Source organism: Kickxella alabastrina, assembly GCF_025024165.1.
Source record: "Kickxella alabastrina strain RSA 675 chromosome Unknown BX661scaffold_4, whole genome shotgun sequence".
Classification (NCBI taxonomy): domain Eukaryota; kingdom Fungi; phylum Kickxellomycota; class Kickxellomycetes; order Kickxellales; family Kickxellaceae; genus Kickxella; species Kickxella alabastrina.
In genome coordinates this window covers 624,066-638,708 of record NW_026251475.1, presented here as the reverse complement: position 1 = coordinate 638,708, position 14,643 = coordinate 624,066, and the positions used below count along the sequence as shown (strand labels likewise).

General features: G+C 48.6%; 5 protein-coding genes across 5 annotated transcripts; 3 read left to right on the top strand and 2 right to left on the bottom strand.

Moving 5' to 3' along the window:
- Positions 1-1,497: 1,497 nt before the first annotated feature.
- Positions 1,498-2,548, top strand: BX661DRAFT_140958 (HSF-type DNA-binding-domain-containing protein; the record flags this gene model as incomplete). Its single annotated transcript, XM_051532868.1, has 2 exons — positions 1,498-1,704; positions 1,829-2,548. The coding sequence occupies 2 exons, from the start codon at positions 1,498-1,500 to the stop codon at positions 2,546-2,548; spliced, it is 927 nt and encodes a 308-aa protein (XP_051393846.1).
- Positions 2,549-5,820: 3,272 nt separating this feature from the next.
- Positions 5,821-8,822, top strand: BX661DRAFT_178420 (uncharacterized protein). Its single transcript, XM_051534915.1, has one exon. It carries the CDS (start codon positions 5,856-5,858, stop codon positions 8,760-8,762), a length of 2,907 nt encoding a protein of 968 aa, XP_051393845.1. The 5' UTR covers positions 5,821-5,855; the 3' UTR covers positions 8,763-8,822.
- Position 8,823: 1 nt separating this feature from the next.
- Positions 8,824-10,500, bottom strand: BX661DRAFT_178418 (crotonase). The gene is made up of 2 exons (XM_051534914.1): positions 9,916-10,500; positions 8,824-9,669 (listed from the first exon to the last, which is right to left on the bottom strand). Exons 1-2 carry the CDS (start codon positions 10,025-10,027, stop codon positions 8,876-8,878), a joined length of 906 nt encoding a protein of 301 aa, XP_051393844.1. The 5' UTR covers positions 10,028-10,500; the 3' UTR covers positions 8,824-8,875.
- Positions 10,501-11,595: 1,095 nt separating this feature from the next.
- Positions 11,596-11,967, top strand: BX661DRAFT_125195 (ribosomal protein L24; the record flags this gene model as incomplete). The annotated part of the gene is made up of 1 exon (XM_051532443.1): positions 11,596-11,967. A coding segment is annotated over one exon (372 nt), but the record flags the coding sequence as incomplete, so codon positions are not given.
- A 334-nt stretch (positions 11,968-12,301) lies between these two features.
- On the bottom strand, positions 12,302-14,308 carry BX661DRAFT_140788 (translation initiation factor eIF-3b; the record flags this gene model as incomplete). Its single annotated transcript, XM_051532858.1, has 1 exon — positions 12,302-14,308. One exon carries the CDS (start codon positions 14,306-14,308, stop codon positions 12,302-12,304), a length of 2,007 nt encoding a protein of 668 aa, XP_051393842.1.
- Positions 14,309-14,643: the final 335 nt, after the last annotated feature.

Sequence of the window (14,643 nt, the reverse complement as noted above, 5' to 3'; positions counted from 1 at the left end):
TTTAAGTATACACCGATATGTGCGTTCTGACATTAAAATTTACATATCGGTGCCTGGCCTCTAGAATGCATTCAGCACAACAAAGGATCTAGAACTCTGTATCGCACTTGCAATCGCAACTGCGATTCCGAATTTTATCTTAATTTTCCACAATTCACAAGCAAAAATTTTGGAACTACTCCTCCCCCCACGAAGCTTCTAGATCGAAATATCAATACTGAATAAATATGTGCATGCACTGAGTGATTGAAAATTGAAAAAGTAAAATTCCAAAGTTATTTAAAAAATCTTAGTGCTATTCATGTGCATGCGCTCACTTTTTTGCTTGGCTAAATTAATAAAATACAAATAAAACGTTATATTCAGCATGCAATATTTGACACATGTGTATGACATGGCGATTGGCTGAAATTCTCAAGCATGCTCAAAAAAATTTTGCTATTGTGAAATTTCCCACCTGTTCCCCGCTTACCTGCTTATCCACCCGCCTGCCTGCCTGTCTTGTCGACTTGGCCGATATTTTATTTTTGGGTGAATTTCTCTACCTAGCAGTCTTATGCATTCAACAAGCAACATGCCAATTACAATACACCCATTTTTTATTGGCAGCTAAATTGATGTTGCGGAGGTCAATCAAAAAATTGTGTGCGTGACAATTGAATGCAAAACTGCGCTTGATAGTTTATTGTATTTTTAGACAACAGAATCTAGACTCTAATACTTTATCGCAAACAGCTGTGCTGATCTTCTCACCCCCGCCTTTTCGAGTGATGTCAGCAACTTTTAAAGCTTGACAAACAACTTTGTCACAAAACATACAAGTAGTCAGCGATTTGCCACAAACCCTGTGTGAGATTCTCCTTTTCTTCATTTTTTGCTCGTATAGGATTTGTTCAATAGCGCACCGAAGCCCACACTCTGCCTCTCCTCTGCTGCCCACGTATTTGTCCTTTACAGATTGCGGCGTGCCTTTTTTATTAGAACAATTGTACCGATTTTGTTACACAGAACATTCGCCGGGTGCCCAACACTTCTGCAACTGGTCTCCCATGGATAACATAATCGACCAACCCCTCGATGGCGTCATGCAAGCGACGGCGGACGACAAGTTTGATATGTTTTCAATGTCGACAGGGGTGCCCGACTTTGTCAAAAAGCTTTTCAGGTAAGACCAAATAACGTATATGCTCTGCCCAAGTGCTAGCGCTTCCATCTCGTTCCATCTACAAAAAAAACATTACACGTGCAATCTGCAATTTGCAATCTGCAATTTGTAAACGCACATGCTGCTGATCGGCCTGATGCCTGGGATGGACCGCGTGTAATATGTGCGCGTGGCTATGATCAAGTGCGGTTACTGCAATCACAGTGACTGCTATTATATTGTTCGTGGCTTGATAGTTACTGTTATTGTATTTTATTTTGCCCCACACACACTTCCCTTTTTCTTCTCACTGATTTGCATCGTGTTTTCCTTAATTGTTTGTTATGCGTAGAATGCTCGAGGATGAGGCACACCGGGATATTGTCTGTTGGGGGCTTGATGGCGACAGCTTCGTGGTCAAAGACCCCAATGAGTTTTCCAAATATGTGCTTCCGCAGCACTTCAAGCACAATAACTTTGCAAGCTTTGTTCGCCAGCTAAACAAGTACGACTTTCACAAGGTCAAGGTCACCGAAGAGAGCCGGCGGTACGGCGACGAGGTAAGCAAAATACATTTTTCAACATTGGATTACTTTCTGCCTGTAATCCTTAAGATACAAAACGCAAAGAAATGTTTATAAACACTAAATACCAATACACATTTTTGCTTTAAACACGTTTTAGGCCTGGGAGTTCAAGCACCCGCGGTTCCAGCACAATCGGCCCGACCTCCTAGAGAAGATCAAGCGAAAGATACCACCAAAGGCAAAGTCGCTTGGCGGTATCTCTAACGGCAGACATGCTGACGGCGAGTTCCGCGTGGTTGCAGAAGACTTGCAGAGTCAAATTCATTTGCTCACCCACGCCCACGCAGAGGTCACCATGTACATGCACCAGCTTGGCAAGCAGCAACAGATCATGTTTGACGAGCTTAACGGGCTCAAAAAGAACATGCAGACACAGGATCAGTTGATGGAAGAGTTTGTCAGGTATCTGGTCAACCAGGATGCAGCCAACTGCAACAACCGGAGTAGCGAGCTTGGATCATCGGTGCCAATCGCAAGCGCTGCTGCAGTGGCCGCGGCAGCGGCATCAAGTTTGGGTGGTATGCATCCTATGGGACACGCGCCAGGACTCGGATCGGCACACGTATTGGGCAATGGCACCAACACTGGCGACTTGGGTTCCATGATTGCCAACGCCAACGGCAATGCCAGCGCCAACGGCAACGGCAATTGCGACGTTGCAATTGCGGATGATAGCCCCAGCAGCAGCAACAGCAGCAGTGCCAGCAGTTCCGTTGACGCCCAGCATCAACAAACGCTTGCCCAGCTGCAGGCCCACTCCCAGCTACAGACCCACCAGCAGCAGGCCCCGCCGCAACTCTGTGAGTTGCCGCACTGAATGACTATTTTCAAGTTATACCATATTTTGTTATTCGTAGCTTTTTATTTGTCTGTTTATTTTCTTTATTACCCATTGCTTTTGAAAAGTTGATGTTTATATATCGATACCCTTTACATTTTATATTTACATTTTAAACACTATCATCTTTGTACCTTACTAGACAGGTACTTATCGCCATGCCAAATTAAAAAATATAATAAAACAGTAGAACGACGAAGTTATATTCGTTCAGCTACAGCGTAGTGTTATACTGTATTGTACTGTCCGAAAGTGGATATATCGAGTTCCCTCGATAGTAGCTCCCTACCATCCCCCATTAATGCATTCCCTTTACTAGACATTTTATTTATATACAATATATTAAACACAGGGCTGTCTGGGAATATAAATTTTGGCGTCTACACATCTACATCTGTCTTTTCCAGCCGCACAAAATCACAAATTCCCCAACTTTTTATTTTACTTGTCTGCTACGAAGCAAACGACCCTACCTTCACACGTCTTTTTCACTTCATCTCTTGCATCCTGTACAAATTATTGTTTATAATTATAATATTCTTTATTCGCTGGCGTCATTTTTAAAAATTGCTACGAATCTCACGGCTGGCATACACCATCCAACAACTGACTTCCATCGTCATTGTCATCGACATCATCGAATATTTGTCTGGAACACTGTGTCTGCGTCTGACATTGTCAGTATTGTGCTCACACTTGCTGCTTTATAGCACAACAGCATACAAATATATATTTATTCGAAAATCAAGATTATCGCACGCCGCATTTCCATTGTTATCCATTTTGTTCATTCGCCAGTTGCAGCGTCTAAGGTTGTCTTTGGTAATTTTTTTTACACAAGTACGGTCGGCAGCTGGCTGCATTCTGGCCTTCCATTGTCCCCTTCTGCACATTTGTTTGCTCCCAAATAGTGTGTTTGTGTGTGTAAGTGCGCGCTTGTTATTTTTTGAGACTGGTTTTTAAGGCGGCAATCGTCAACGTAGCTTTTTACTGCTAGCTCCGCACGGTTGACGTATTCAGTTGAGTTTGAGCGTAGTGCATACGACTATAGAGAGCTCATTTGTTATAGTTGTCTTCAGGTATGTATTGATTAAGCAGATTTGTCACTTGTTTGAAAAATAGCCCACCAATTGTCGAAAAACACATCGTGTTCGTCAAAAGACACAACGGCCCTTTAAATATAACATAATTTTACAAGGCACATTCATTCGCCAAATATACAGTTTGTGCGGTATAATTTGATCACTCACTTCTTCCCAACAATTGCCGTGGTTGAGTTATTCTGTAATGTGTATTTTCTTGTGAACGCTGGTTGTATTGTGTGCTTGAATTGGTTGGCTCATTGATTGAGCTATGCTAGCAAAACAAGAGCTGGGTTTTTTGTCACTGCATAATGACAAGCAAATTTGCAAACAACAATATAAAGATGCACATGATGTTTCTTACTCTGCCACCAAAAACCAACACCGATTTATACAAAAGGCCTTAATCATTCGTCCTCCCAGCATTATCTCTGGTCGCGATGCTGTATCCACGCATTCACATCTGCCCAAGGCCCTCCCGCCTTCTTTGATTTCCTCCCATTCACGCCTTCCCACCCGTTGTTTTCATGTCCCCCGCTTGAATAGGCTTATGTATTTTTTTGCGGCCAGGCGGTGCAATATATTTTTTTGTCATATTTTAACCCACCCTCTTGAATGATGCTTTCTGTTTACACTCGAGAAAACAGAAGCTGTGATGCAGCTGTTTTTATTTTCTAACAATGTGGACCCCGCCTCGCTTTGTACTTGGTTAACTATAATAAATAGACTCTGCGCCTTCATTTTTCATGAAGAGATACAAATTATCTTTTTTCGACGCTGGTTTAGATTCTCTTTTTATTTTTGCAAACTTTATTTATTCATTTATCGATAATACTATTCACTTTTTCTATTTAGTGCAGTCACCAATCCGCCTTGCGTTCTCCATTTTGATATTTTATAAACACAAACACACACACACACTAATTGCAATATAATCGTAACTTTCTCTAATCATACATATTAGCTAGCGGTCAATATGGGCATATCATTGATGTTCAAGCGCTCCAAGGCAACCTCGCTTACCACAAATGCAACACCCCACGCCGATACGGGCGATGTGGTCAGTGCGGGTGAGCGACCACACCACATTAAAAGGCGTCTGACAGCATCCGAGGAGAGGGAGAGCCACCAGGCCATGGGCTCGGCTTTGCCATCTGTTGCGCGCTCTGGAAACAGCAAAACACATGCCACTGCCACTGCCACTACCACTGGGACCCGCACGCACAAGACTGGCAAAAGGCGCCCTCAACCAGCAAGCCCAAATTTGTCTTTAGGTATAGACAATCCGCTGACGCCAGACGAGAGCGTGGATGAGAGTCGAACCACTTATCATACTCGCAGCAGAAAAAAGGCTGAGCTTCCCAAAGTCGCTCTTGGCGAGCCTAGGGTCCCTCCCCGTACAGCTTTGGCTGCAGACGCGCAAAAAACACAGGCCGACAGTAGCATGTTTGAACCGTATCGCCTTATCACGCCTCCTTCTGGCAACACAACGCCTCTGCTCAATGTGGTCGACATGGCAAGTAAGTATATTATTGCACTCCTCATTTCCATGATACTCCCCTCGTTTAATTTGGTATTGTTTTGCAGCGCCACTGTTCTTATCCGCAGCGGTTCGGAAGCAAACCAGATTGCCCACAATGCCATGATATGCTTTTCATATTTGCATATGTCGTATAATGAGCCACTCGATGCAGTATGCTGTGTATTTCAAATTATCAAGACTCGCATACATTGACATTCGGTTTGTTTTTATTTTTTGTTACCAGTAAAAACCCCAAGCCACCAGTGGTAAAAAAATGGGCCCGAGACATGGATCAAGAATAACTGCTTGCGTTCATAACAAATGATGCGCTTCTGGATTCAAACATTGACGTAATTATTTCGACTGTTTTGAATGTTCGAAAACAAGCCCTTAATGCACCTACTCTACCCTAACAAGTCTGCTAAATGTGCACAATACAATTTATACTGACAATGCTCCCCCCTTAAACAATGGCATTTGCCCATTCATAGAGGACAACAGCCCACTATCTCGCACTCTGGCAAAATTTGAAGATCCCGTATACATCCCGCCTCTCACACTGGCCACCACCATTTTTGATGACTATGACGCGATTGGCGAAGCGCTTGTTGACATCGACAACAGCAACATCAGCAGCAATCACCATAACTCAGCCACAGGGGACGCCGCCACGCCGGTCTCTATGGCAACCCCCAACAGTGGTTCGCTGAACTTTATGGACGATTTTAACGCAACCTACAGCTTTTTCTTTGGCGCGTCTACGCTTGATTCAATGAATTTGGCTCCAGAAGTGACTGTGTCTGGTACTGGACCTCGCGCCCATGCGGCTCCAGATATCGATCCTCATGCTTATAGCCAAAGCCACGGAACAGGGACAAAGGGCGGGTTGCCCAGTCCTGTTAATACTGACACTGCCAGCAAGTCATCGAGCGAAGAAGAGGTTGGTGCCGAGGATAGTGATAATAGGAACAGCACCTCCAGTGACGCTGACAGCACAGCCAGCGATACTGTGGCCCAACGTGAGCTGGAGGAGAATCGCCGCAAGGAGGAAGAGCGCAAAGCCGCTGATCAGCGCAACCGCCGCCGCGAGCAGATGAAGCAGCAGGTTGCCTTTGAGCGCATGAAGGAGCGTCATCGTCGACAGTTTCCCGGCCAGATGCCTGCTGCTCCCAATAACGCCGTCCGGCTGCAGAAGGATATACCAAGCTCTGTTGGAATTCCGGCGCACACGTTCAGCCAAAATTCACTTTATTCTGGTGCTGCCGCCAACAGCTATAGCCATACTCAGGGTGGGGCGACCCAGACACAGACGATTAATAAGGGGCATATGGGGGCGCATGGCGGCAGCGTGCCCAATGCGGTCTATCTTAATCTTCAGTCCAACGTATCCATGCCAAATGTTGGATACTCTACAGAGGCGCAGATTGCCGGTGGCAATGTTCCCACGCAATTCCCGCCCACCCAAAGGTCTGCCCTGCACCATGCACAGCAGCAGCTCCCACTGCATGTTGACCCGACTGGCGCTGCTTCTTGGGCTGTGGGTGCACATGGTTATCCATACCCTGGCTATAACTCGCTACTGCATCCCAGCCAAATATCCAGAGGAAACTATCAGTCTTTGCCAGCGCAGAGTATTTTTGTGCAGGCGCAGGCGCAGACTCAATTGCCAACGCAACAACAACAGCAGCAACAACAACAACAGCAGCCCGCCATGTCAGCACATCCCGTAAAACTTGCCAACATTCCCAAGAGCAACCGGAATCCATATCTCAGCGACTCCAGTGACGAGGACAATGGCGATGGCGCGAGCGACACGACTAGCCAGCATGATAGCGATGAAGCTTTGAGCATCTGCAGCTCGGACATTTCCTACGATCCAGCATCCGCCCGGCTTGTTGCCACATTCCAACCTACAGAGTCTACTGTGCTGCCAACCGCGGTTCTAATGACAAAAAGCACGGATGGAAGGGCCCAGATATATCATAGTGGTCCACAGCCGTTGCCGAAGCATGCTAGCAACGCAAGTGCGCAAGCTGTAGGCAATGATGACTTGAGCGACACGTCTGCTGGAAGTCTCCCCTCATCCAAGCGGCGTGTTCGGTTCCGCGAGACTGTATCCGTGGTTATTAACATCAGAAACTCTATTTCTGAAGAGGGCCTCCACCACGATGCGTATGACTCGGAAAGCAGTAGCAACACCACCGCCTCGATTATGCTCAGGTCCAGTTTGTCAAACAGCGCAAACAAAGTATCGGCCAAGCCTGCCACTTTGGGCTCGGGTACCAGCGCTTACTCTCAGGACGATGCGTTTGATGATGGCAATGGATTCGACCACTTGCGGTACCAATTGCCAACCACGCTTGTCCTGTGCCCCAGCGCTGACATGCAGTGGTGCAATGATGAGTTGGTAGCAGCTGCGAACAGCAAAGAGTCCAGCAATGGATCTAGTCAGAACGTTTTGCCCAATGCCGCAAGGGGTTGCAGACGGAGGCTTAAGCATCGGATCGAAACTCATCCTCTGCGCGACCGTGAGGCTGAGCGCGAGCAGCAGCATCAGCAGCGCATGGCGGGTGCAATGGCCAAGCAGGCTCCAGGCCAGCGGCCCCACTTGATTTACAAAATCCCACAGCAGACCCCCTCTTCTAGAACCAAGCGTATGCCGGCCGGCACCGACACCAATGTATTGCCGTCTGTCGATCTGGTGGCCGAAGCGCGCCGCGCACTGATGGGGCATTACAACGTGCCAAACCCCTCAATGCCTATTGGGAACAACATCCCGCGCAGCAAAAGTTCCAGCTCTTCAATTCCCCGGCCTTCAAGTGTCAAGGTAGCTCAGCCGCCATCACACGCCTACCAAATGTCAACACTAATTCCAGAGCCAAGGCAGAAGCAGAAGACCGCATCATCTCCAAAGTCGCGCGAATCGCCTGTCAACAATGCTCAGATCGACCGGAGCACAGGCAAAGCTGCCGGAGCGCCCAGTGCCTCACATCCTGCGCAAGTCCAGAAATCGCCTCCAAAGCAGAAAGCTGGTCTGGAGAGCAGCTTAAAGCCTGAACTTCGCAATATCATGCAGAACATTGCGATGGCTAGCTTCGAAGCGACTCCAGAGAAACCAACCGTTGAGAAATTGTGTAAATCGGTCCCTGAGACCACTGCCCACAGCGACAGCAGCGGCAGAGGCATTGAAATCGATACCGACGATATTCCTTTGTCTAGTATCGCTCGCTCAAAATCAGAGCCCGTGGCAAATCCGCCTTGCTATTCGGACGACAGATATTCGACCCGCAATATAGTAGACGGCACCGACCTCGCGTGCAGCTACGCTTTAACCGGCTCTGTCGACGCCGCCGCTACAAGTGTGTCAAAGGGCAGCCGCTACCTGTTTGGTAGGGCCCGGACTACAGCGGACAAAAAAGTTACAGCTCGTGATTCCTTTGGCAATTCCAAGCTGGACGAGCAGATGGGCGGTGTTGTGACGCGCTCGTTTTCAATGGATGGTGACATTCGTAACGAAATACAAATACAGGCGCTGTCGACAAATGGCAGCATCAAGCGGCGGCTTGGCCGCTGGGGTAACTTTTTCTAACACATAGTAACCACTGTTAATTATGATGTGATAATATGTTTGCAACATATACATATAAGTTGTTAAATGCAGTAAACTGCTTATTTCTTGGACTTTGACAAAAAAATTAATATTTACTCGTGCACAAAAGCGGGCTTGCGCTTCTCGGCAAACGCAGACATGCCTTCCTTCTGGTCCTTGGTAGCAAACGTGGCCTGGAAGAGCCTGCGCTCAAAGTGTAAGCCAGAGCTCAGGCTCAGCTCGTAGGCCTGGTTGACAGCCTCCTTGGCCATCTGCACAGAGACAGCGCCCTTGGATGCAATCCTGGTTGCGGTCTTGATGGTTTCTTCGAGGAGCTTCTCGGGAGGGAAAACGGCACTGACCAGGCCGTATGCCTTGGCCTCCTCGGCGTTCAGGTTGACGCTGCCGGTGAGGATCATCTCCATGGCCTTGGACTTTCCCACAGCGTGTGTCAGGCGCTGCGTACCGCCAGCTCCGGGAATCGTGCCAAGATTAATCTCGGGCTGTCCAAATACAGCCTTTTCGCCAGCATAGATGATATCGCACATCATGGCCAGCTCGCAGCCGCCGCCCAGGGCAAAGCCATTGACCGCAGCAACAATGGGCTTGCGCATCTTGCTTATCTGCTCGGCCCAGTGACCCAAAAAGTTGGACTTGTAGTTGTTGATGAACTCAGCGTCCTTCATCTCCTTGATGTCGGCACCCGCAGCGAACGCGCGCTCGCTGCCCGTGAGAACGACGGCACCAATGTTGGCGTCGTTGTCAAACCGGGCAAGCGCATCGTTGATTTCGTGGAAAAGCTCGCTGCACAGGGCATTAAGTGCCTTGGGCCGGTTGAGAGTAATGATGGCCACGCGGCCCTGGGTCTCTGTCTTAATCATGCCGTAAGCTGGGGCCTCGGTAGACACTACGAGTGTAATCCGTTGGCCATATGGAAACAAACAAGATAATTCGCGTTTTTAGTATATAGAGCCAAATTAATCAAGAAAAACACGCATTTGTGTTGATATTGTTCAGCGTCGTATATTTAAACCCCGCCTGCTATCGCGCACATGGAATGGTGCAAACCTATACTATTTCTGCTCTGCCACACATGGTTGTCATTATTTATTCCTCATAAAGAGATATACATTATTTTGCACTGGGTACTTACCAAAGCGGATGGAGTTGAGCTGATGGCGGGCGGCAGCACTCTTGACACCAAGAGTGGCGGAGACAGTCGCAGCCGAGCGGGAGAATGGTTTGACAACGAGCGAGCGGAACATATTTAAAAAAAGTAATATATCGGTTATATCAATAGAAATTCAAAGGAAGACAAAAGTTAAGAGCAAAAATATATAAGACAGGCAAGATAGCGAGGTCTGTGTTTGTCTTGAGTTACATCATCGTGGATAAGGGAGCGAGCGAACGAACGATAGAGAAGATGTTCCTCGTGGGAAAACAAAGGTATCCGAGCTTGCCTTGCTTGCCTGCGAGATTTGGAGCATGTGAAGAGATAAAAATAAAGGGAGCACGTGCGTGACAAATGGACTTGATCTCCAATCAAGATAATCTGATTAACACCAAACAAACACGTGCATTTCCAACACTGGCGCCATTTGCTGCTGGGAATTCTCATACTCTATTGCTGAGCCAGGCAAGCAATTAGACGTATTCGTTGGATTCAGTGTAATTCTCGGCGGGCAATTATTGAGAGAGCATTATACGCTGGGCCTAGAGGGACAACTTCTCTTTCAAATCCACACGGCACATTGAATCTAAATTTTTTATTTTAGCCATGAAGTGAGTGTCATTATCGCATCCATTATGCGCAGAGACAGTAGCAGACATCAGAGAACACACACGCACGTAACTAGGCACTGGAGATAATGATGGAACGAAGAGGATGTGCAGACGACCTGATGGATACACGGATTATAAGGGACAACGATGGATGCACTATTTTTTGCTGAGCGATAGAGGGCACCAGCGTAGTTATTCTGACAATCAGAGGACTAAGGGCGCAGAGAGAAAATTTTGAATTTCATGTAACCTGATGGCTGGAATTCAGAATTTCTTTCTTTGTCTTTGCTTTTTTGTGGAATTTGCTTGTGCCCTTTTTTGCTTTGGGTTCTTTTTTAGAGCCTGCGAGTATAGCTGCAGCGGCGTGGGTGCTTTTGTTATTCTCTTGGATTGTGGGCGGCAGATTGCATAGTTGGGAGGCTAGCTTTTTAGGCTGAATCTTGGGTGCTAGTGTGTCCTGTTTTATTTCTGACCACACGCAAAACTAGCCAGGCGGCTACTATGGTGGTTTTGTGTGGCAGAAATAAGGACACTGAATATTGAGAGAGCGTTTACGCGCTCCCCCAAACTTCCTTTACCTGCACAGAGAGACTGGCCACGGCCTCGATTCAACGAGAACAGCAGATCCGCGACCGTGATTGACTGCAATGCGCAGAGGCTTTGCTTTTTCTAGTTGGGCTATTGCTGGCAAAACGAGCTTTAGTTATATGGAGCAAAAACTCACCTTGAAGTTGGCTGAGTTGCTGCAATTTGGAAACTGGAAGTGAGCCCGAGAGCCCGTTGAATCTCTTCCAATTCAGCGCTTGGCGATATTTTTCTTCTCAGATTCACAGCAACTCTCCACGCACGTCTTCGACTTTTTTTCGCGATGTTGTATTCTCGGCGCGTCGTCTGTGAGTTTGTGTGTTTCTCTGCTGCAATGCAAGCAGTATTGGAAAAACTGCGTTGTATATCACCCAAATTGGTTATAAAAATCAAGCACAAAAGAACAGAACCGTTTCACTAACAATTGCTTCTTTTTTTGATCGGTTTTCCCTGCTTAATAACGGATAGGCTCGAGATTTGCTCCTTCTCCGGGTACAAGATCTACCCCAGCCGCGGTCGCACTTTCATCCGCAGTGATGGTCGGACTTTCCACTTCCTGAACTCCAAGACCGAGTCTCTCTTCCACCAGCGCAAGAACCCCCGCAAGTTCGACTGGACTGTTGTCTTCCGCAAGATGCACCGCAAGGGTATCAGCGAGGAGGTTTCCAAGAAGCGCACCCGCCGTGCTGTCAAGTACAACCGTGCCGTCGTCGGTGCTTCCTGGGAGGCCATCAACGCTCGTCGTACTGAGAAGACCGAGATCCGTTCGGCTGCTCGTACCGAGGCTGTCACCAAGGCTAAGGAGGCTCGCAAGGAGGAGGCTGCCAAGAGAAAGGCTATCCGTGCCAACAACCCCGTTGGTGCCCAGAAGGCTAACAACCACCTTGCCCGTCGCGCTTTCGTCAAGGTCCAGGCCAACTCCCGTTAAGAGAAAAGTATTGTAAAAGCATTTTTCCCTTTCTTTGTTTTTTTGGATTACATATAAAAAATGATGAAAGAAACCTTGTTTTATAAAATAAATATTTCGACATGTGTTTTTCTGATGTCTTCATATCAGTTATATATTTGCAAATGTATAAATATCACAAACAAATTAATGTTTAATTTGCATTTTTTAATATCAAAAATACTATAAAATATTGAACAAAAATAATGCATTCAGTAATCCATATTTAGTTAATGATCTCCTCCTTCTCCTCGATGATATCGTCGACAATCTCCTCAACCACAAACATCTGGTTATCAGCAGCAGCCGGCAGAATATAACCATTCTGCAAAGCCTCATCAGTCTCTTCAGCCAGCTGAGCATCGACCTGCTCGCGCCAAGTCTGCCACTCGGAAATAAGACGACGGCGCTGCGACATAAGCTCGGCATCCGCAGCATGCAGCTTGCGCTCGTCGATATCCTCGAACTCCTTCGCGTAGGTCTTGAGGTCCTTGCGCACCTGGCGCTTCATCTCCTCCGTCAGGAGAGAGCGCGGGCGGGGGCGCCAAATGAGCTGCTTGAACCCTTCGACGATGCCCTTGTGGATCTGCTCGCCCTTGAAGTCCCACAGAATGTAGCCGTGCTCGGCCGAGTGGTACCACGAGGAGGAGGTGGTAGTGATAAAGCGACCGGTGGGGTCCCAGTCAAAGTCTGTGATACCGTAGTGGTCGCCCGAGGCCACAATGGTCACGGCGTCGCCAGCATTGCCAGACTTGGTCGCCGCGGCGTGGTCAAACTCAATGTCAACAAAGTCCAGGTCGTACGTCGAGGTCGTGCGAATCGTGGCCAGAACAATATGGCGACCGCGCGGCGACCACTTGAGAGCAGTGACCTTCTTGCGATCGAACGTCTTGAGCAGCTGGAAGCCCTCCTTCTTGACCAGCCTGCCCTTGCGCTCAAAGGCGTAGAAGCTCACACTCGTGTTTGCAGCGGTGGACGCCATACCAGAGGGGTTGCGAATGGGAGGGGTGAGGTCGTCGGTGTGCACGATGGCGAAGCGCCAGCTATCCGCAACGGGCTCCCAGTCAAAGGCCACAGCGCAGTCCTTAAGCTCAATGACATCCACGGGGACATCCTTCTCGTACGCACGGAAGATCTCCAAGTTGGTGTACCGCGACTTCTTGGACTTAGTGAACCGCTGGACGCGTACACACAGAGCCTGGCCCTCGGGATGCCAGTGCAGGAAGGCGGTGAAGACGTTGAACAGGTTCTTCGTGCGGATCAGTGTCTTGGTGGGCACCGAAATCAGGGACACACGGGCAGGCAGGTTGCCCTCCTCAGGAGTCCAGTAGGCAAGCATCTCGGGGCGAGCCGCACCGGTGCGCGGGTCGTAGATGACGCGGGGAGACCAGGCAAAGTCCTGGATGCCCGGGATCTTCATGCTCTTCTTGTCCAAAAGCGACATGGTGGAGGCCTCGTAGATGGCCAGGGAGGCGTTGGGCACGATGCGAGCAAAGTATTCCTCGCTGGGCGACCACTTGAACTGCGGCCAGCCGACATTTGCAGCCTTGCCGTCCTCGGTCTTGACCGGGGGGAAGGAGCGCAGAAGGCTGCCGGTGTGCGTATCCCAGATGCACACAGTGTGGCCCTCGTCGTCGCTCGTGAAGGGGTTCTGGTGCTCGTTACCGGCACCCAACCGCTGGTTGACGGCGTCGACCGAGATGGGGTCGGTGGACCAAGTCACGAGGTAGCGCTCGCTGGGGCTGAAGTCAGCCATCTTGATGTTAAGATGCACGAAGCGTGCAAGCTTCTTCCACGACGGGCCACCCCATAGGACCAGGCCCTGGTAATGGATGGTGCACATGAAGGAGCCCAGGGGCGACCACTTGACGAAACGCTCAGTCCAGTTGGACCTCGACAGGATGCTCTCGGGTGCCTGCACAGACTCATTCCAGTACACGCCCAGCTCATTGTGCGCGTACATGGCGAACTGATCACGGCCATACTCATCAGTGAGCCATGAGCGCAGGTGCTCGCGCTCAACATAGGGCTCCTCTGGAGGAGCCTGGTAGGTGTCGTCGACCTCAGTGTAACGCTCAACATCCATGAAGGAGTTGACCATCAGGCTGTGGGTCTTGTCCAGCTTGAACCCATTGAGGGTCTGGATAGCCGCCTGGGCCTCCTGCGCGGTCTCAAACTCAACAAAGGCGTAGCCCTTCGACAGACTCTTGCCGCTCGACGTGTCCTTGGGCATGTGGAAGCCGTTGGCCTTGACTGTGCCGGCCTTCTTGAAGATCTTCTTCAGCACCTGCACGAGCTTGGCCTCCTTGGACTCATCAACTACGGGGATGTTGTCGACGACAACGACGTTCTCCAGTGTCTCCTCCTGCTCGGGGACGACAAACTTTTTCTCCAGATCGCTAAAGTCGATCTCCGCCTCGGATGCGGGCAGATTGGTGGCGTTATAAAAGGCCATTATTGAGATTCTGCTTTTTTTGTTTATCTCACTCGCTGATTCTTTTGGAAGAAAAGATTTAAAATTAAAATATGAGATGCGAAGAAAAGAAAGGAAAGAAAAATATATAAAGA